The sequence below is a fragment of the Diabrotica virgifera genome, chromosome 6 (genome assembly GCF_917563875.1).
Source record: "Diabrotica virgifera virgifera chromosome 6, PGI_DIABVI_V3a".
Classification (NCBI taxonomy): domain Eukaryota; kingdom Metazoa; phylum Arthropoda; class Insecta; order Coleoptera; family Chrysomelidae; genus Diabrotica; species Diabrotica virgifera.
In genome coordinates this window covers 71,903,099-71,927,322 of record NC_065448.1, presented here as the reverse complement: position 1 = coordinate 71,927,322, position 24,224 = coordinate 71,903,099, and the positions used below count along the sequence as shown (strand labels likewise).

General features: G+C 32.3%; 1 protein-coding gene across 1 annotated transcript; it reads left to right on the top strand.

Moving 5' to 3' along the window:
- The first annotated feature begins 401 nt into the window (after positions 1-401).
- Positions 402-23,337, top strand: LOC114335488 (ejaculatory bulb-specific protein 3-like). Its single transcript, XM_028285727.2, has 3 exons — positions 402-491; positions 2,580-2,775; positions 22,999-23,337. Exons 2-3 carry the CDS (start codon positions 2,583-2,585, stop codon positions 23,208-23,210), a joined length of 405 nt encoding a protein of 134 aa, XP_028141528.1. The 5' UTR covers positions 402-491; positions 2,580-2,582; the 3' UTR covers positions 23,211-23,337.
- Positions 23,338-24,224: the final 887 nt, after the last annotated feature.

Genomic DNA, 24,224 nt, shown 5'->3' with positions numbered 1-24,224 from the left:
ATGGATTGGATGCAGCTCAATTGAACTCTTTCGGGCTGTGGTGCCAGAAGTTAGAATAGCAATGATGATTGCCAACCTTCGTCGCGGAGATGGCACGTAAATAAGAAGAATGTTCTTTTTCTATGTAGGGCCAATCTTACGTATCTGTCGTAATAATACTTCACCTTACCGGCAGACTTTTTACTTCCATTTACCTTCCATTTGACTAGTTAATAATTAACATTAGTTTCAGAGATCTTTGATCCGTTAAGAATATTTAACTATTTATCGAAACAATTTGAAAAATATTGGTTCATGGCCGCCGATTTTATTAAAACTATTAAGGTAATTTTCTCGATTTACTGAAGAAGAATTCGTGCAAAAAATACGTTTGACATTGTTGGCAAATAAGATAATCGAATGTTTCTTCAGATATAAAAGGAAAAATCGGTGGAATTATATTTAGTTGTTGAATTCAGTTTTTTATAGAATTGTGTCCATTTCAATCTTCGGTAAGTAGTGTTTGTGGTAATTTGAAATAAGTTTTATATTACTTTATTTAATGCAGTAATAAAGTTAAACGTATTTTACTTGTACTCAATAAGTAATTTTCTTTCACTATATAAAGGAATATTTATCTTTCACGAGTAATTTTCAATTGCAAGGTTATATAGAACGCAAGATATTTATTATCTTTGCTGTTTATTTATACATATTTAAGAAAGTCTATGATTGTTACTATATTATTTATATTTAGTTATATTATAGTTTTAACTGTCTGCCTTAGAGCACGAAAGCACTATTTTTAAGTTATTTTCACTTACTTACTTATTCGTGAATTTACACATCATATTTATTCTGTTTACAACAAAGATGTAGAGCGCGTAAGAAATTTTAAGTACCTGGGAACCTGGCTATGTGAAGACTGGATGTCGGATGTGGAAATTAAATGTCGGATAGAAAGGGCCAGACGTCCATTCATAAAATTCAGAAACGTCTTTACGAACTCTGACTTTGACCTAAACCTAAGATTCACAAAATGCTATATATGGTCGGTGCTCCTATATGGTATGGAAGGATGGACTTTAAAAATAAACACAATAAATAAGCTAGAGGCATTTGAGATGTGGATCTATCGACGAATCCTTAAAGCTCCCTGGACCGCAAGAATAACAAGTAAAGAAATCCTGAGAAGAATTGGTACAGAACGACAACTGCTATGCACAATTAAACAGAGAAAAACGGCATACCTGGGGCACCCAATTAGAAATGAAAGATACCAGCTTCTGCAAACCTTAATTGAAGGAAAGATCGAAGAAAGAAGTGGAGTGGGCAGGAAGAAAATGTCATGGCTCCGTAATGTCAAACAATGGACAGGACTAAAAACATAGGAGACCTAATACATACTGCAAGGGATAGAGAAAAATGGTCAAACGTGATCGCGAACATCCATTAGTGGATTGCATAAGAAGAAGAAGAATTCTGTTCACGGTTTACTACATCCCAATCATACTTCTTGGCGTATATGGCATTCTTTCCTCCTCCTTTTAAGTTTCCATTTTCAAGATCTTAACGGTATTCTTGTGTCGTCCGTTCTTCGCACCTGTCTATACCAAAGTAGTTTTCGTTTTTCTATTTCATCATTTAGTGATGTTTTCACATCACGATGGTGAGAGTGTGAAGAGCGATAACTTCGAATAAATTGTTGATCAATTACTTACATTCTCTAAAAGTCTTTCTCCTTCATTATTTGCGGCTTATATAACGATATTGCCTTTCCCCGGAGCTTTATTTCTTTTCATTTTCTTCAGTGCATTTCTTATTTTGTCTGTTGATATATTATCACGCATCAACTCCGATTCTTGATTCACTAATATTTTTCCTGAAGTTTCTAACTATTTTATTGGTTGCTCATCATGGTTTTAGGAACTTCTGTATAATTCTTTATAAAAATCTATTACCCTTATTAATTCTTCTTTGTTGGTGATCATATTTTCATTTTACCTTTGAATTTTATTATTTCTATTCCATTTCATCTATCCATTCATGTCATTAGGTAATTTTCTCCTTCGAACTTTGAGGCTCTTGTTATCTTAAACAGTCTGTTTAATTTGTTGTTTTTTATGCTTTCGGTGTCGGTCCTAACAGATTTTTGAATTGTTTTACTTATTTCTCTAAGTTTGTGGCGTGCTTTGCTTTTATTTATTATTTTGCAATATATGGTTTCTTTTCGCAGTGTATCTTCTGGCTTCCCTCTTTTTCTTATTGCGCCATCTGCTTTCGAAGATTGGCGGTCCAAATGGCAATTGTAGCTTTGGAAGCTGTCGCCATGAGTCATTTCCTCAGGTCTTTCAGCCACCAGTTTCTGACATCTTCCTACTGATCGCTTGCCCTGCACTTTACCTTCCAATATGATTTGAAGTAATTCCTATATTTCACCTGTCAACATATTACCCAAGTATTATATTTTCCTTTGGTTATTCCTAGTATTTATTTTTGTTTACTCATGCGCCGAAATGTCTCAGTGTTAATAATTTGTCTCAGCTAGGTTTTGCTGGCTTGTGCTTTAATAAATAGTTAATATTGTTTATGCATTTTAGATAATGAAGACCTTATTTATTATTTGCTGCTTTATAGCAACTTCTTGGTCTGCAGTCTCAGAAAAAGCGAAATATACCACCAAATATGACAATGTTAATTTGGAGGAGATAGTACACAATGACAGACTATTAGAAAATTACGTGGATTGTTTAATGGAAAAGGGAAATTGTTCACCAGATGGTTTGGAACTAAAAAGTAGGTTATATTAATTGATCCACATAACAAAAATATTATTAACTAAAAATGAGTACAGTAGAACCCCGTAAATCCGAACCCCGCGAATCCGAACTTTCGGCAAATCCGGACCAACAGAAAGTGAAAAAAATTTAAAAATTCAAGACAAAAACTTAAAAACATGTTTATTATACAGAGTAAAGCCAGAAAATTGGACAATGTAGGATTACTAGGACTTTGACATTTAAAATTTCTTAAAAATAAATATTATACTTTAATATATGTATAGGTTTATAAAGCGTTTATAAAGGTTAAACACAAACTTATTTGGTTCACTCGTAGTCAACTTGAGTCCAAAAATATTGTCCACACTCTTGCGAGAACGTTTGGCTACTCAAAATCACAATGAAAGCTTTGAACTACTAGTTAAGGCTAACTTTCGGATAATCCGAACTTTTCGGAATCCGAATAGGCTGTCCCCCCAATTAGTTCGGATTTGCGGGGTTCTACTGTAGTTCCCTAGGTTGGCTGTATACCATATACTCTGGTCAACTTACGCATCCGAGGCTACAAAAATTACCATCAAGCTGAAAATTGGCAGGTTTGTTCACAATATATAAATGAAATCTAAAAAGTCCTCATAAATCCGACCCGTGCTAAAAATTTTACGCGGGGTCAAAGGTCACTAAATATGGTTCTTAACGATTTTCAGCGAAACGGTAAATTTTATCGTAAAACTAGTTCTAACAAAAAATGTAGATTAGACGATTATCTATAAAAAATTTCTTATAACTTTTTTTCCTGAGAGCCACCTTTTTTGAGATATAACGATTCAAAAAGTGGTAATCGTCATAATATGCGCACACGTTTCCCCACCACCTTTGAGGTAGTGTACTTAGCGCGTTTTTTTAACGTGGTTTCCCCAGTAGGCCTTTTCCACGGATCTGTTATGATTCTGTTTAATTTAAAGCTATTTGATAATTGATATTGGCAAGAATTAAACTGATAAATGTTACATAAAGCAGTATAGATTAAAATAAAAAGGGAAATTTATCAAACTGATTCATAATTTTCTAATACTTCTGTTTCCCTTGTTCTTTTTCTCATTGTTCTTCTTCCTCTTCTAGTTCTTCTTCTTCTTCTTCTTGTTCATCCTGGGTGCAAGTAAATTGTCCCAATAATGACACATCGCATGGCTCCTCGATAAAATCAAATGAATCCTCAATTGTTGGTGATTCAACATTGGAGCGTGACTGGTTTTGACAATTAGTGCATGGTACCGAACAAAACAGTTCAACTTTTTTGCAACCACATTTAGCGCTACATCCCTTTTTACAGTTGCAAAAAATTGTGTTCAGGAGTTTTTCCGGCGCAGGGGGGAGTAAAGTTTGAATTGGTTTTAATGAACTGTCCACTAATTTCCATCCCCAGTCTTTTGGATCTAGCTGATAACCAAGCCACACTTGAACTTGGTAATATACCCGAAAAAGATGTTGATGAGCAGCCGCTGAGGTTGGAGGAAGACAAGATAACTGCACTTGTTTTTTGGTTCGAGTACTTTTAAAAAAACCTGCATATCGAAACTTATCTAAGCACGTAGTTTTCTTAGGCGCTCCATACATAGAGAGAAGAAAGCTAATTCCGTTGGAAATAACTTCTTGTGGAGTTGAATTAGTTTTTTTTAAACTTCAGCACATTCAAGTAAATCTTGTTTTTCAAACATTTTAAAAACAGTCGTTTTACCCCTCCTGAAAAATGCAGATGTCGTATCACAGTCAGTTATTGCGTGTAAAAATAGTATATGATTTTGACATTTTGCAAAAGTAGATAAACTTTTCGATTAATATATTTCCGATTGGTTTTGAGCTTTTCCAGGTTTTAAAAAAAGATATTTTTTTCGATTGGAGTTCTACCAGTGAGTAATACGAGCAAGTCCTACAACAATAGTTGTATTTGTTAAATTGAATTGCTCTATGGCTGTTTCAATTATCATTATGTCAGCATCAATATTAGCTTGTTTTACCGAGAAATTTTCAGCAATAAACTAATCTTTCAGCATTGAAATGAACCGAGATTTGTTGTGAGTATTTGCAAGAAATTTCTGTTGAGTGGTAGATACTGTCATAGATTGATCAAATAAAATATTAAAAGATGAAGATGTTGCTGAAGTTCTACGACGTTGTTCTGCAGCTTTAATATTTCTCGTAAAATCATTATAGCCATCAAATACGACAGTAACTTTGGGACCAAAATGACGCCGTACATCCTGAACATATTTATCTAAGATAACGTTGAAGGTTTCTTCGCTATCCCACACAATGCGATGTAATAGATATCCTACATCAATGATGTATGTCGCTTTTATGTTGTTAATATTAATATTTACTAATATTAATATTATTATTATTAATATTTATAATAGAATGTTATCTTTCATTATTATGTTCCAACCCTTCTCTGAGAAAAGAATAGGTAAGGTGATTGGATTAGCCGACGAACGTGTTTATTCCGACAAAACCCATCTTTACAAATTGAACTAAGGCGCATAAATAAAAAGAATTATTATAAGTTAATACTGTGTCATATCAATTTACTACCTTTGTTGGGATTAAGCCGTAAAATTCAAGTAATTCTTATTATTTTCGCGTTATATTCACCTTGTAAAGATTTTTTTGTTGGCACTGTAATATAATACAGCTTATACATTGCATCCCTCGGTAGACCGCAAGCTGTATAGTAGAAACATTATCATATTTATAATCTTATATTATTATGTGTAATATAAGTTAAGTTGATCGATAGAATATTATGTTTACTTGTATTACAGCTTCAGTGATGTATATACCTGGTGTACTAATACATATATTATGACGATTAGAAGTTTTTCAACTCTTTGAATCGTTGTATCTCAAAAACAGTGGCTCTTAGGAAAAAACTATTAAGATATTTTTTATAGATAATTATCTAACCTACATTTTTTGTTACAACTAATTTTACTATAAAATTTACCGTTTCGCTGAAAATCGCTAAAAACCATATTTCGTGACCTTTGACCCCGCGTAAATTTTTTAGCACGGGTCGGATTTATGAGGACTTTTTAGATTGCATTTATGATGGTAGTTTGAACAATCCTTCCAATTTTCAGCTTGATGGTAATTATTGTAGCCTCACTCCTATTTTTGAGTCTAACTAGACCGGTCTAATATAGTTAAATAACTCTAACATGAAGTGAAAACCACTTCTATGTAATAGGTATATTTACTAAAAATTTTAAAAATCCCAATGGATTGAATAAAATATGTCAAATTCAGAACGTTTTCGGACCTAGCACTCCATCATGAGTGAATCTAAAATAGAATAAGTAATCCCTCTATTAAAATTAAAAAGACGGTTGAAATTTTGAAAGTTAAAAAATGTGGTTATGATTACTTACTCAAATACTTGCTAAATAGCCTCAGAACCAAACAGTGGTTGTAATTATAATTAAATCTACATTATTTTGAAGTAAAATTGAAAAGCTAAACGCCGATGTTGAAAGGTATAACCTCCGGGAACATGGTGAAAACCTATCACGAAACTTAATCAACCATAGTCAACGTTGGCCTAAGATGGTTGATTATGTATCGTGATAGGGTTTCAGCATGTTCCCGGAGGTTATATCTTTCAACATCGGAGTTTAGCCTTTTCAATTTTACTTCAAAATAATGTACCTATATATTTTAATAGTGGGATTACTTATTCTATTTTAGATTCACTGATGATGGACTGATAGGTCCGAAAACGTTCTGAATTGGACATATTTTATTAAATGCATTGGGATTTTTAAAATTGTTAGTAAATATACCTATTACATAGAAGTGGTTTTTTACTTCATGTTAGAGTTTTTTAATAGTTATTTTCCTAACAAGTGCAGAAAGTCATACTTTTCCGCACGCGACTGCAGTTTGCCGAACGACGCGAAGCGGGAGTTCGGCAAGCAGTAGAGTGCGGAAAAGAGACTTTCTGCAAGCGTTAGGAACAATATTTTTTCTACGAGTTTTTAAAAAATGACAAAATCTTAATCAATTAATTTAATTAATATGAAAATACATTCACAAATTAATTCTTTGACAAGGTTGTCAAAACCAAACTTTCAGCATAAGTGGTCAGCATGACGACGATCTTGGTTTCCATGACGATGATTCAAAACCACGGTTATTGTCTACTGATTTGACTTTCGAATATTATGTCAAAATAATTTTATTTCATCGAATTGTCAGTAGTAATTGCACAAGAGCTCTAAAATTCTATATTAATTTTAGAGTTTGAGTGCAATTTGTTGCGATTATTTCATGAATAAAACTGTTCAAAACCAAAATTTTATTGTAATTTATTTATGTAAGTACAAATTAGTACAATTAAACACAAAGTTTTTATAAATATTTTTTTTTATTATTAAACACACGCTGTGTTTAGACTACTGAAATCTGGTCATCAGTTGACCAATTATCAGTTCTTCTTTAACTTATATTACTAAATGATACATAATCTAAGATCTTAACCCTATGGTGTCCTCTTATTTTTTTAACAAGTATGAAATTTTAAAACTAAAACTAACACACAATACAACACTATGCTCTGCTTTTACACTAACACTTTACACTAACTCAAATGGTTTTCTTCGTTTGAGTCTTCTTTCTAGCCCAGTATTATCGAGGAGCTGGATGGCTTCGATGTTTACATGACTATGGAGCCGTTGTTCGTGACTACCTGCCATCTTCTTGATGACTTTGTCTACATCTTCCATCTCAAGATCTTTGTGGATGTCGACATTTCGGATATACCAAGGAGCATCAACGATGTTCCGTAATACTTTATTCTAGAATCTCTGGATAATCTGAATATTACTTGAATTGGCACAGCCCCAGAGTTGGCAACCATACATCCATACTGGTCTAAGTATTTGTTTGTATAAAAGTATTTTGTTATATGTGGACAATGCAGAGTTTCTTCCCATCAGCCAATACATTTTTTTGTAACGGATACCTAATTCTTCCCTTTTCTTTTTAATGTGGACTTTCCAGCGAAGCCTAGCATCAAGTGTGATACCTAAATATTTTGCAGAAGATGCATATGGTATTTGGGCATCATTTATTCTAATTGGAATGTTTTCGATTTTTTTATTTGTAAAATTGACATGAATAGATTTAGATTCATTTAATTTGATTTTCCATTTTTTAGTCCAGTTGTGTATTTTATTGATTGCCAACTGTAATTTTTCTGCTGCTTCTTCGCTGGTATCACCTACTGCTAAGATAGCGGTGTCATCTGCAAATGTGGCTATAGTAACATTTTCCATTTCAGGTATATCGTATGTGTATAACAGGTAGAGAACAGGACCTAATACGCTTCCTTGAGGGACTCCTGCTCTGATTCCTTTTAGATCAGTGTACACGTCTTCTTGCTTAATTCTGAAATATCTGTCAGATATATATGACTGTAAAATTTCTTAATATTGTTTAGGCATAAGAATTTTGAGTTTGTAGACTAAACCTACATGCCAAACTTTGTCGAAGGCCTTAGCTACGTCTAAAAAGATTGTAGAACAGACTTCCTTTTCTTCTAATGATTTCTCAATTATGTTAGTCATTCTTTGTACCTGATCAATCGTAGAATGTTTATTTCTGAAGCCAAATTGGTGGTTTGGAATCATTTTTTCTCTTCTATTATTGGTTTTATTCTTTTTAGCAGAAGTTTCTCAAAAAGCTTCGACATCACTGGTAAAAGTGATAATGGTCTATATGAAGACACTTCATTTGGTGATTTTCCTGGTTTTGGTATCATTATAACCTCAGCTATTTTCCATAAATTTGGAATATATCTCAATCTAAATGCAGCATTGATGATGTTGGTCAATTTGACTATGGCTTTACGAGGCAGGTTTTTTAGTAATTCTCCAGTAATTAGATCATATCCTGGTGCCTTTTTAGGATTTATATTGTCTTTTATTTCATCAGCTACTTCCTTCGGGGATGTTGGTCTGAATCTCTCCTCTGTCTGATTAGGCTTTATCGATATTTGATCATTATTTTGGTCATCATGCGGTTTAAATGTATTTTCTAAATATGTGGCAAATCTCTCGGCCTTTTGCTCATTACTTCTAGCCCAGCTACCATCTTCTAGTTTAATGGGTGGAGAATGGGTTACTGGTCTTTTTAGCCTTTTTGTAGCTTTCCATAAAGAGTACTCTGTGCTACTATTATCCGTCAACTCTCTCAGGTAATAACTGATTGACTTATTTTTTATATTTTGAATCTCTCTCTTAAGTTTTTGACTAGCATTGATTAAATTTGTTTTATCTTGGGGTGCTCTGGTTTGTTGCCACTTCCTTCTAAGTTTTCTTTTCTCTTTAATTAACTTTTTAATTTCTTTCAGATAGTTGTTTCCTTTGACGTTTGATCTTATAGTAGGAGTACTTTCCCATGCTGATTTTTGTATATTTTATACAAGCAACTTAACTTCCTCATCTAGTTGTTCAGGTTTTTTTAATGGTACTGCTAGTTCAATTCTATCTTCAAGGATTGATTTAAAACTTTCCCAGTCTGTTAGTTTATTTGTTAGTATTGGGTTACAATCCTTTCTGATAATCGTGTCACTCACAGTGAGTATTATGGGTGAATGATCTGAATTCATATCCCAACCTTCATTAATATCTACATAGTTGGATGAAATATTTTTAATAACAAAGAAATCAATTAAGTCCGGTATTTTGTTTGTATCTGTTGGCCAATAAGTCGGTCTACCTGTTGATATTACTTCACATTTCTGTTCTTTTATGGCTGCCAGTAACTCTGTTCCTTTAGTTGTTGTTAATCTTGATCCCCATTGGGTGTGCTTTGCATTAAAGTCACCTCCAATGATATATCTTTTTCGCAAACTTTTCAAGTATTCTACATACTGTTCTTTTTTAATGGAATGCCTAGGGGGGCTATAAATTAAGCTTACATTAACTTCGCAATTAGTTTTGAGTTTGACACATACCGTAGTTGCTTGTATGTGTTCTGTTTCATATTTTAGCTCCTCATAATGTTCAATGTTATCTTTTATTATTAGTGCGCTGCCTCCTTTGGCTGCATTGTCAGGATGTATAGTGTGGTATACCCTGTATCCTCTAAGCTTTATAAAAGATTGTTTCGTGAAATGTGTTTCAGCTATGAGACATAAATCAACTTCTTCTGTATCTAGGATAATTTGCAGTTCATTTTTATGTTGTAGAAGCCCATTGGCATTCCATTCCATGATTCGTAGTTGCTTAGCCATTTCGAATTTTCGGTATAGCTCCTTTAGCGCTATGTTCCAATCTAGTAACGCGTATATCTATTTGTGTTATTTTGTCATCTATCTTGATGAGTTTTTCTAATATTATTTTCAATGTATTCTCGGTTTCCAATTCTTGGTCCGTTTGTTTTACATTATTAACTACATCACTGTATTTTCTATTTGCAGTGACGTTTTGTGCTTTTGGCTTTTCCTTCTCATTGACCCTTTGTGGTGGTTTTGGTAGACTGGCCTTATTTGTTCTCTGATTTCTCAGCTTTTGTATTTTTTTGGCTACATAACATCCTCGGTAGCTTGCAGGATAATTTTCACCACAATGGATACACTTTGGTTCCTCTTTTAGTGGTTTCTGACAATCTTTGGTAAGGTGCTTACCGATGCATTTAACACATCTTGGTTCCTTATTACAATATTTCTAGGTATGACCATAGGCCTGGCATCTTTTGCACTGTGGTACCAGCTTCAAGCTCCTTAGTGGTTCAATTTCTACTCTCATGCTCAAAATGTCAGTTATTCCAAAGATTTTGTTTATATTTTCATCTTGTCTGAACGTCAGGATGAACATATCAAGAGGTTTTTTAGTTCTCCACTTCAATTTCTTATCAGCTTGTATAGCTTTATATCCTCTTCTTTGTAGCTCCTTTACTATGCCATTAGGCTGATAGGAATGATGTAGTTTCTTAACCATTACTCTGATTGGTCTTTCTTGTTTATTTTCATATGTGTGATAGGAAAGTTTACTCGTGTTTAAACTGTTTATTAGTTTTCTATACTCATTACTGTCGGGTGTATTGATTTTTATGACTTCACTGTTTATTATTTTCATGGTGAATTTAATATTAGCATCGACTAGAGTCTTACTTAAGTTGGCAGCATCTTCGAAACCTCCTACTACAACCGAAGGTGGCAGTTTTGGCTTTTGAATTTGCTTTACAGCTGTTGCTTTCTCTGGAGAGGGAGGAGATAATGAAGTATCCATTTTGCATTTTTTGGTCCTCCTGTTCTCTTGTCTTATCCACTCCGTTTCGTTGGCTAAGTCTTCTTCATCGGTAAAATATTCAGATTTGTCTGTTTTGGTTTTTGTTTTATCGGCGCTTGCTGTTGACCCTATATCTTGTTGGGTATTCTCAAGCTTTGCTAATCTTTGCTCCATTGTGATAATTATTTGATTTAGGCGCTGATTATCTATATTAAGTTTTTGAACAATATTTTCTGATTGAACCCATGCATTATATAATGCTTGTTCATTTTGCGAACGTTTAGCCCGATCAAAGAACAATCTGACCTCAAAAAAAATAAAGGAAGGATGAAAATTTGGGAACAGGTAGTTGAAATTGTCTATTATTTTATAAAAAAAAGTTTACAATTCTACACCCCCTCCATTTTACAAAAATAGGGAAATAAGGGTTGGTTTTTCATTAAAAGTGCTGTATTTCGGAAAATAAGGCAATAATAACAAAAAATTTTATTTAAAAATCATCAAGGTACTTTTATCCTAACATCTTGACTAAAAACTTTGTTTGCATCTTGATTCGTTTCTAACCTATAGCCCTTTTTAAAGTACTTAACAGGGGCGCTTATTTGAATTGCGCGCGCAACAAAAATGTCACATTTTAAAATTAACTAACTTTTAAATCGATAATTTGGGGCATTTATCAAACAATAAAATGTACGAAAAAAACACAATACCTTTCGAGAAATATCAATTTTAACGTGAATATATTTTCATTGTGAATTACAAATTATTTAATTTAGAAAAATATGTTTTAAAATATACTAATACAAGTTTTGAGAGCAACACATATTTTTTGTCACAAAAATTTACATAATCATTTAAATTAAAATTCCTTTTAGATTTACGTTTTAAGATGGCTAATTAACATTTAGATTTAAAATTGCACAACGTTACTTTAAAGGATAAAAATTTGTATGGCGATAAAAAATGGATATTTTTTTGATTTTTATTTTAAGTCAATTTTCAAGATTTCAATCAATAATATCTTTGTTGAAAATTCATAAAAAACTTTAAAAATATGCTTGTAGGTACTTGAAAATGCACTCTTTCGAAAGCGGTATCTATTTTTCTTATGCATAGAATACTTTTTAAATAAGGCTCACTTATTATAAACAACTACAAAAAAATGTCATGTTTTAATAAAATCGATGCCATTCTTTTCTGAAAGCCTTTTTTTAAATGAAAATATGGAAACATATTAAAAAAGGCTTGAGTAACATATTACATATATATACAACAGGCCTATTGCAAAAGTAAAAATATATGGGGCACGTAAACACAGGTGAAAAAGTTGCTTAAAAGAGAAAACGGCGCGCTTCCTAAACACAGTAGACGAACATAACCTAAAAAATTGGAGCAATGTTCACGCTGCAATGTTTTGTTATCGTTTTCGGCTGTCAAAGTTTTTGAATTTATAACTTATTATCAATAAAAGTAATCTGTTTTTTATAAAATAATTGTGTAAATATTTACAATGAGTGCGAACAGTGAAACAAAAAATAATAATTCTTGTTTTATTTGTGAAAAACATTTAGAATGTGATAACGAAAAAATTGTAATTGTCAAACGTGGAATAAAGTGTAAGTTCAGAAAGAAAAGATGATAGACACAAAATGCTTTTGGACTGTGATGAAATTAGAATGTAGACAAAAATATGTATTAAAAAGAGGAGAAACGTTTTCATGCTGCATGCGGAAGTTGTCAAACTGGTAATTGCACAAATCATAAAAAGGAAGACATTATAGTTTCTGATTATTAAGATGATAATAGTTTAGATGGTAGCTGCCAAGAGACCCAAAATTATGATTTTACAGTTGATTCTATTATAAATGAAGTTGATTCAGACACAAATTTTACATCAGACGAAGATGAAAATGAACTTTGAATAATTTAGATTAATTAATTAAATGTAAACAGTGACGATCCAGTTCGATATACAATAAACGATTTTTCATTGCACCTTTTATCATTTTAGTACTTCATGCTCATTTGATCCTTTATAACTTAGGAGGCAACATCAGCGCGCGAAAAACGCGTTCCAAGATTACAACTTTAATTTTGAATATTCTGTCGAGATATCTGGCACACATATTCGCAATATAGTAAAGAATTGTGGTACAGAGCCCAATTTAAGAAACATGTTGGTATGTAGAAATTACTCTAAAATTAAATTAAATATAAAAAACGAGTCTGTGACGCTTTAAGAAGAACAAAAAAATACAGTTTATTCAAATAAACTTTTTTATCCCATGTCTAGATTTTGTGTCACAATGGAATTACTAAAAAACGATTATCTATAAGAAGAAATCGAACTTGACTGAAATGGCAACATTTAGCGCGCCTATGAGTATAATAATTATTGTTATCACATTACTGTGCCTTTGTTTCTGATAATATAGTGTATAGTGTATAGTGTCACTGGCACTGTAGTACTGCCGACACACTGTTGCCGCACTGTTGAAAGTTCGGAGAACTATCGAAAAAAAAAATAGATGACGCGCTGATGTAGCCTCTTAATAGAGTACATTTATTTTTAATTAAGTTAATTTAATTTTTAAATGAACTTTAGAAAACCTAATAACTATTTAGTAAAAGAAATATTTTTTTGAGAAATTTTGATATATTTTCATTTTATATGTTTATATTGAAATAATTAACTTAAAAATACAAGTATGTACTTTAAAATTATAGTTTTTCAAATTATTAACTTAATTCAAAAAGAAAATAATATAGGATACGTACACGCGCATGTAATTCGTTCAAGTAAGTACATACTTACAGGAAAACCAAAAGTTTTCAGTTCTTTTTCCAAAAATTCAAAAAAAAATTTCCAAAATTTTTCCACTGGCCGTAAATTTTTTTTGAAAATTTTTGGAAAATCTTAACCTCATGCCCTTAATAGATCTGTAAAGAGTGTGTTCACCAATATTCAGATTAATTGATACAAAACTAACCGAATAAAACCGTTTTAAAAATTTTTGGTTTTCAACCCTTATTAAAAATAGGCTATATCTCATAAAATAATCGAGATCTAAAAAAAATTTTTAAGACAAATATTTGAGGTTAAATCACACTGATGACTATTTTATTTTTCACTGTTACATTTTTTTTTATTATTTCATTATTTTTAAAATACAGCACTTTTAATGAAAAACCAACCCTTATTTCCCTATTTTTGTAAAATGGAGACGGTTTAGAATTGTAAACTTTTTCTTATATAATAATAGACAATTTCAACTACCTATTCCCAAATTTTCATCCTTCCTTTAATTTTTTTGAGGTTTTTGTAAAGTTTTGTGTTCCTTGATCGGGCTAGTTGTGCATTTTCTGAAAATAAAACGTTCTTTTCCTGAACTAATATTGCCTCAGTTGGCGTCTGATTAGGAAACATTTTAAAATAATAATTGTTCCTTAATTTTTAATAAAAATAAAAGTAAAAACTTACTTATTAATCGACTTTTGGTTTCTGGTTTCGTGATAACATAACGACCATTTAATTGGATCGTCGGACATCACTCACGATAAATAATATCCTTAATATACTAATTTAACTACTCGTTGATAAGAACGTCTCGGATACAACCTTACCGTTCGGAAGTCTATTTGTTACTTTATAAATATTTGACGATGGAAAGTCATCACTTTTATAATTTTTAAAACATTAATTGTCATTAATGTCACTGAATGTATTTTTTCGTAGCAACGAAGGGCATCTGACGTAATATATTTAACGACGGGCAATTATCAAAAATTATCGATTTAATTCAGATTTCTGTAGCTTTCTATTGGTCAGAATCTCTTATGAATGAAATAATCGCGTTAATTTCATTAAAACATGAACACAATAAGATACATTTGAAATAAATTAGTAAATAATATCTAAATATTAGATAGACCATATTTTAATAGAGAAGAAGCATGCAAACAATGGAATACATGTAAAGAGCATGAGAGGAGCGGACTGTAACTCTGACCACTACTTGGTGAGAGCAGAATACAAAATCGAGCATAACATAAAGCGAAACAATAAAACAATGGAAAAAATTGGAAAACAATTCAACATAGGACTACTAAAAGATAACAACACACAGAAGAAGTATGAACATGGAATAACCAACAGACTAATCAGGGAACAAAAAACGTCAAGCCCAGACAAACAATGGCAAAATATCAAAGAAGCAATATTGAACACAAGTAAAGCAATCCTAGCGAAAACCAAAAGAAAATACAAAACAAAAGATTGGTATGATGAAGAATGTCAAGAAGTAGCAGAAACAATAAGAAAAGTGAGACTCAAAAATCTCACAAATGACGAAGAAAGCACTAGAGAAGAATACAGAGAATTGGGAAAAATCATGAAAAGAAAATGTAGAAGCAAAAAGAGAAAATACAATGAGAACAAACTGAAAGAAATAGAAGAAAAATTTCAAAAAAAAGAAATAAGATCATTCTACCATGAAGCAAAAAAAATGGAAAGAGGATATCAAAAAAACAACCCATATATGAGAGATGATAAAACTATTTCACAGAACTGCTAAATAAGAGCGAAGTACAAAAGGAAACAAGCCATGAAATTGAAGATGATCAGATAGCAATAGAAATACCCACAGAACAAGAAATAAAGAACGAAATAAAGAGCTTGAAAAATAACAAAAGCCCAGGAATAACAGAAATATCGGCCGAAATGATAAAATAAGGAGGGAAAAGACTACAGAAAGAGATATATGACCTGATAAAAAGAATATGGGAAGTAGAAAAAATGCCAGAAGATTGGACCATAGCAAGAATATGCCCTATACATAAAAAAGGTGATAGAATGCGATGCGAAAACTACAGAGGCATCGCACTATTAGAAATAGTTTACAAAATCTTGGCACAAAGTATAAGAAAAAGGCTAAGTCATTATTCGGAAAAAATACTGGGGGAATACCAGGCAGGTTTTAGAAACAACAGATCAACGACTGACCAAATATTTGCCTTAAAATAAATACAGACTACCTGTTACGAACATAAAACAGTACTATATGCTTTGTTCATAGACTTTAAGCAGGCTTACGACACAGTAAATAGACAGCAGATGTACGAACTGATGAAAAAATTGGGGATACCAAGTAAAATTGTCAGGATGATAAAGATGACGATGGAAAACACAACAAACGAAATAGCTTGGAAAGGGTATACATCCAAAAAGTTTGAAACCAAGGAAGGATTACGACAAGGAGACCCACTATCAACAATGGCATTCAATCTAACATTGGAAGGAATAATCAGGAAAAGCAGAATAAACATGCAAGAAACGATATTTAAAAACGGCCACCAATGCATAGCATTTGCAGATGATCTGACGCTATTAGCAACAAGCAAAAAAGAACTACAAAAGTTAATGAAAAACATAATAACAGAAGCCAAAAAATTCGGACTTAAAATAAATGAAGAAAAGACAAAATATATGATAATGGGAGAGATCCAAAAAGAAAAAGAGAATAACATCATAGTACAAATAGATGGAGAAAAAACATACTCGTTTAAAAGAGCCAAAGAAATTATTTACCTGGGAGCCAAAATAGATGAAAATGGTCATGAAGAAGGGGAGATAAAGGCAGGAATAGCTAAAGGAAATAAAAAATATGGAGCATTACGCACATTATTGAAATCCAAATACGTATCAAGAAAAACAAAAATAAGAATTTATAAGACTGTTATCAGACCCACAGTAACATACGCAAGCGAAACATGGGTGCTCAAAAAGTCAGAAACAGACCTGTTAGAAAGATGGGAGAGAAAAATGCAAAGAGCAATATATGGAGGTGTAAAAATAGAAGGTCAGTGGAGAAGAAGAACCAATAAAGAATTGGAAGAACTATATCAAGAGCCAACGATTACGACGACGATCAAAGCACAGAGAATACGATACTTGGGGCACATAGAGAGAATGGGAAGTAAACGAATGCCAAAAATGGTACTTTCACGAAGACCAATACAAAAGAGGAGGAAAGGCAGGCCAAGGAAAAGATGGAAGGACAGTGTATATGAAGACTTGAAGAAAGGTAACATTGAGAGGTGGAAAGAACTAGCATTGGACAGAAGGAGATGGAGAGAGGTTGTGAAGGAGTGTATAAAAAGACTGAAGTGTATTTAAATAAAATTTATAAGTTATGTAAGTTATATTAAGTTATTTACTATATTATTTATGTAATCAGAAATGTAAAAATTTTAGCCCTAGGCCTACAAGGCCTGTTGCGCTTAATAAATAAATAAATAGAGTCTTACATAAGTTGGCAGCATCTTCGAAACCTTCTACTACAACCGGAGGTGGCAGTTTTGGCTTTTGAATTTGCTTTACAGCTGTTGCTTTCTCTGGAGAGGGAGGAGATAATGAAGTATCCATTTTGCGTTTTTTGGTCCTCCTGTTCTCTTGTCTTATCCACTCCGTTTCGTTGGCTAAGTCTTCTTCATCGGTAAAATATTCAGATTTGTCTGTTTTGGTTTTTGTTTTATCGGCGCTTGCTGTTGACCCTATATCTTGTTGGGTATTCTCAAGCTTTGCTAATCTTTGCTCCATTGTGATAATTATTTGATTTAGGCGCTGATTATCTATATTAAGTTTTTGAACAATATTTTCTGATTGAACCCATGCATTATATAATGCTTGTTCATTTTGCGAACGTTGTGCATTTTCTGAAAATAAAACGTTCTTTTCCTGGACTAATATTGCCTCAGTTGGCGTCTGATTAGGAAATATTTTAAAATAATAATTGTTCCTTAATTTTTAATAAAAATAAAAGTAAAAACTTACTTATTAATCGACTTTTGGTTTCTGGTTTCGTGATAACATAACGACCATTTAATTGGATCGTCGGACATCACTCACGATAAATAATATCCTTAATAATATACTAATTTAACTACTCGTTGATAAGAACGTCTCGGATACAACCTTACCGTTCGGAAGTCTATTTGTTACTTTATAAATATTTGACGATCGAAAGTCATCACTTTTATAATTTTTAAAACATTAATTGTCATTAATGTCACTGAATGTATTTTTTCGTAGCAACGAAGGGCATCTGACGTAATATATTTAACGACGGGCAATTATCAAAAATTATCGATTTAATTCAGATTTCTGTAGCTTTCTATTGGTCAGAATCTCTTATGAATGAAATAATCGCGTTAATTTCATTAAAACATGAACACAATAAGATACATTTGAAATAAATTAGTAAATAATATCTAAATATTAGTTTATTGCATGTATTATAATTACTTTAAGGCCCTATTAACATATCTAAATTAACACGCGTGCGGAAAGGTAAAACGCCTGCGGAAAAGTAAAACGCGTGCGGAAAAGTAACACACGTGCGGAAAAGTAAAACTTTCTAAACTAAAACGCGTGCGCGAAAGTAGACATTTTTGCACGCTCGTAGAAAAAATATTATTATTACTGTATATCCATATATTAGGCCTGGATCCCGCGTATGAAAAAAAAATTGATTAATAGCAAGCTGAAAATTTGTTAATAGCTTAAGGGTGGCTAGTCGGACAAACTTTGATATATGGGAACACTGGAACAGGGGAAGTTTTAATTGTGGAACAGGTTAAAAATTTGGAACGGTCAGACCACGAAAACGGCACATGTATTTTGTCCGACAGAACAGACTTAAACTCTTAGAACAGAGATTAAACTCTCATGCAAAAATCAGACTGCTATTTATCACCAAATGGGCGTTTTAATGAGTGGAACATGTAGAATATGTCAAATGACAGGAATTATGACAGGAGATAAATAGCAGTCTGATTTTTGCATGAGAGTTTAATCTCTGTTCGGAGAGTTTAAGTCTGTTCTGTCGGACAAAATAAATGTGCCGTTTTCGTGGTGTGACCGTTCCAAATTTTTAACCTGTTCCACAATTAAAACTGCCCCTGTTCCAGCGTTCCCATATATCAAAGTATATCCGACTAGACACCCTTAAGCTATTAACAAATTTTCAGCTTGCTATTAATCAACTTTTTTTTCATACGCGGGATCCAGACCTATATGTTTTTAAGTATTATTAGAAAAACTTTTTGAGGACAGCTTTATAATAATAAATAGTTTTTTTGCTATTTATACGTATTATCTATCCAATGTCGGTTTGTAGAGTCTATTAGTGGATATTACACATCAGTTCACCAAAGTTAGTTCAGTTATTGATATTTGTCTTCCGCTGACGTTTTTCTTAACTTACACTATAAAATGCATTTCAGTAACTTATATTTAGTCTCATTGCTTGTGATCTAATGTTATAAATATTCGGTAAGTAGGTAACCTCAATTGATTGTAAGAAAAATTACATTTTACATTTATAGTCCAAGTAATGAAGCTTAAAATAGAACAAAACTTCGCAATTTTTACAGAATGAATCGATTTGCTTGAAAATTTAAGAATAAGTAGTGGATAGTCCAGGGATCAAAATCTATATCATTCCAAAAGGCGCTTTTACCATGGGGGTGGTTGCCACCCCATCTCGGGGGCGAAAACTTTTATTATATTTTGATCGCAAGAGTTGGTAAAAACATTCATTATAAGCAAAAGACGTTCTATACATTTTTTTGATAAAATTAATAGATTTCGATTTATACGCTATCGAAAGTGTCAGTTTTATATCGAAAAAAATCCATGTTTTTAATCAGTTTTCTGCTAATAACTCAAAAAGTTTTCGTTTTATCAAAACAACTTTACTTAACAAAAATGTACCTTTTGAAAAAATAAACAAAACCGTTTTTTTATTTTCCTTAAGACCAATAGTAATCGAGCTATACTTTATTATATGTTCGCTCTTCTTCGTCAAATGCTAAATATTGCAGTTTCAAAGTCAAAGAACCGGAAAACTATGCATTTTTCGAGGAAAACTTGTTGAAACTAATTTAAAGTATTTAAAAGTATGTATCTTCAGAAATAAAAAACAATCTCAAGCTAAAGAAATTAAGTGACTTATAATGCAAAGAATGTCAGTCCCTATTTTATTTTCAGTAAAAAATGATCGTAAACAACTCCTAATCACCACCCTAATTTTTTTATTATTTAGCTAATGCCTCAACAACTAATGGCCATTGGCATGGTAGGTACGGTCATTTTGAACAGTTAGGTACCTAGTGTCATGTGTAGTGTGTGTGTTGAGTAAGTGTCTTGTTACTTTGCAAAGTCGACGTCATTGTCTTTGCAAAGAGACGCTAATTGTATCCGAACGTCTGCGGCCCTCCGGTGAGTACCGATCCCACAAGGACAGAAAATATATTCATTTACTAATTTATAATGAATGAAAAATTTCTGACCCTGGTGAGATTCGAACCCACAACCTTTCGGATTTTTTCGATCCAAAGGCAGGCGCTCTTACCACTGAGCCACGGAGGGGGTACCACCCTAATTAAAATTTGTTATTGACCTGATTTGGTTTTCTTAATTTATGTAAAAGCGAATAACGAGTTTTTGTAGTTTGGTAAAAAATGCATTTTTCTTCAGAATATAAAGATTAGCATCAGAGATACAAAAATATTTAAACATGAAATTGTAGCTTATTTAATTCCCAAAAAACTGGTTTGCAAAAATTTTTTACGGCAAAAATTGAGTAAGATATTGACAATTAAATCTTGTAATATCATGCAAAAACCACCTTTACCAACCCTTTCAATGCCACCTATTTTTGTGACTGAGCATTTTAAAATGATTTAATATTAATAGCCTTATAGATCTTGTAAAAACCTACAAAATTATTTTTTAACGAACTTTCTAAGATAAAAAATAAAAAAAATTACGGTTAAAAAATCAATATATTTTTTTGAAAAAAAAAAGGAGAAATCCAATTGGAAGCATAATAATGTAAGTTAGCGGTGTTTTTAGTCATTGGCCTTATTTTTTCTTCTTTATTTATGTATTATTAATAGATTCTAGAAGTTTGACTGGTTTAGAATTATTAGTTTTAAAAAAACTGAAGTTTAAAGCAAATAACGAATGTTTGCAATTTGGTAAAAAATACCATTTTCTTCAGAATAGAAAGATTAGCATTAGAGATACGAAAAAATGTTTAAATATGAAATTGTAGTTAATTTAATTCCCAAGAGCTTGGTTTGACAAAATTTGTTCTACGGCAAAAATTGAGTGAATCGTAAATGAGAATACCATCGAAAAACATTGATTTTTTAAGAAACACTTTTGATAGCGAATAAATCAAAAACTATTATTTTTATCAAAAAAATGTATAGAAAATTTTTTGCTTCGAATGAATGTTTTTATTAACTTTTGCGGTCAAAATATAATAAAAAATTTTCACCCCAAGATGGGGTGGCAACCACCCCCATGGTAAAAGCGCCTGTCGGCATCATATAGATTGTGATCCATGGACTATCCACTACTTATTCTCAAATTTTCAAGCACATTGATCCATTCTGGAAAAATTGCGAGGTGAAAAGCTTTGGTTCCTGGACTATTAATTTGACGTTATGATCTTCAAACCGAAAATCGTTTTAAAAAAATTCAGTCAAACTACAATCTCTAATCTGTCACTGGCATACTTCTAAAGTTCTTTCACCTTTCAGTTCAGTTGACACTCAATTTTCAATATGTAAGGTTCATTCCTTGCATATCACATCCACGTAGCTTAGAGTCCTGTGTTGCCCTGGGTTATATCCACGAATATTTGCAACATCCTTCTGTTTTATTAAAAATATGTAGTATCATTTAAAATCTTGTAACTTTTAAAGGGTTCTTACCCATAACTTTTTGATGGCTTACGCATGCATGCTATTGTAAGTATGGCCTCTGTCAATTCTTAACCTTAGTCAACTTTTATAACATTATCTACTATTAATTAGGTTATACTTACTATTTTAGGGCTAAACACTGATGATGGATTACCTACTAATCCGAAAACGTTTTGTTTTATGATGTAACCCTTATTAAGCTCTTTTAAATATACCTTTTACAAAGGATCTTGTATTTTTCTTTCTTGGATTTCTTCTATTATATTTGTTTTCCTATTCATAACATCTCGAACTGGTTCATTCGTTATGTGTGAGACTCTAGGGATGCAGGCCCATCTTTGCCAGAAGTCCATTTCCAGTGCGAATAACTTCTGTTCTGTTCGCTTATTCAGTTGCTAGGATTTATATCCATACAGTACTACGCTATTAAAGATGCTATTATATATTTGTGTTTTCTTCTCTTTTGATATAGTTTTTGACCAAAGTAGTGAGTTCCAAGCTCCTATAACTTTCTTTCCTTTAATAACCCTTTCTTCTACTTCAAATTGTGTCCTTCCACGTTGTTGGATTCTCGTTCCAAGATAACCATCGTCTAGTTGTAACTCATTTTGCTGTCCTCCTGTACACATGTATTTGGTTTTCTCTATATTGACGTATAGACCCCATTTTTTGTATTCTCGAAACAGCCGGTTTGTCATAAATATTAGATCATCTTTATCCTGGGCAATCACCACCTGATCGTCAACAAAATGTAGTGTGTATAGTGTTGAGTCGTCGTTTAGCTATATCCCCATGCCAGAACATGATTTTCGCCATTTATTCAAGACCTGGTTGTAGATTTTAAACGGTGTTGGCGATAAGCTGCATCCCTGTCATAGTCCCTTATTCACCATGAAGCTATGGGATGATCTGTTGTTTATTTTTATGTTTGCTTAAATGTTGTTATATCATTATTGCACTGATTTTATTAAAGTTATATAAATGGGAGATTTTTCCATGACTTAAATGGTCATGCTATAATTTACACAGTGTAACGGTATAACGGTAGTCGATGCAAAATCTTCCTGCTCGGAATCCTGCGTGTTGTTCGATCTCTAAAGGTGCATATTAATTTTCTATTAGAGTTTTTAAAGTTTTTCTTTTTTGAATTAAAAAAATATTTTTCGTTTTAGAAAATATGCCTGACGCAATAGAGACAGATTGCAGTAAATGCAGCGACAAGCAGAAAGAAGGGTCTGAATATATTATAAGGTATTTAATTGACAACAAACCTGAATATTGGAATCCTTTGCAGGAAAAGTATGATCCCTCCGGGACTTATAAACAAAGATATCTTGAATCTAAGAAAGAGGAAGTTAAGGTTGAACCCATTAGCAAATCTTAGGTTTCCTAACTTGTGAAAAGAAGTTGATTCGATGTTAGTATGCATTAGTAGAGTATTGCTTTCAACTTGTGATAAAACCTGTTATTTTTAATACTTTTATTGTTAGATAAAGCATAAGTTATTCTTGCATGTCATTTTATTTATTTAATTCCCATTTCTAAGTAAGTCATGACATTTTTAATTCTACTCTACAGTATGGTGCAAATGTATGGAATAAATTCATTATTTCAGAAACATACGACTTTTAAAAAAATCTTAAAACAGGCAAATTTTAATTTTTGAATGGCCATAACTTGCTATATCCAATGATGAGTGCACTAAGAATCGTTGAAAGAAATACGTTGTGAAATAAAAAGAGATGGAAATAGTAGAGGTGGGAAATTATCGATATAAACCTATAAAATATTACATTACCACTATCGATAGTTTTCCACCTTTAGATTCCTCTTAAGGTCTAGTTGACTTCAGTCACATCTGGATAGTCATTATAATACCTTATCAGTAATAAGAACGTAGCTTCTAATTAAATAATTAGATAAGGCTATAATGCTTGATTAGTTTAATAATGATAATTTTAACACACTTAAAAAAATAAGAATTAAATCTCAGCAATAGACAAAGAAAACCGGGAATGCTGAAAAATGCTACCAATGGGAAACTTGTGTTGAATACTAACGAAAAATTAAATTGAGGGACAGAAGACATCAGTGAATTATTCAAAGACAATAATAGAATAAACCGATGTAAGTAGGAGTAGAAGACGGTGTGGTTTTAATGATTTTAAAAGAGGAAATTAAAATGGCATTACAAAACCTGCAAAAATCGCAAACTGGTAGGATTTAACACAGTGTACAAAACGGGACGATGAGGATGCCAGGAACTTCCTGGGAACGCGTTCATGGAAAAGAACAGCGGTAAATCGAAATGATTGGAGAAGCTTATTGAAGGAGGCCAAGGCTCGATTTGGGCTGTAGTGCCATTGGATGGATGGATAAAACGGGACACATACCGAAA

What these genes read in the sequence shown, in the direction of transcription:
- LOC114335488 (XM_028285727.2), top strand. Translation starts at nt 2,583, where the DNA reads ATGAAGACCTTATTTATTATTTGCTGCTTTATAGCAACTTCTTGGTCT. An exon ending in AGATGGTTTGGAACTAAAAA is followed by an intron (nt 2,776 to 22,998) that starts GTAGGTTATATT and finishes TTTTCGTTTTAG; the next exon opens with AAAATATGCCTGACGCAATA.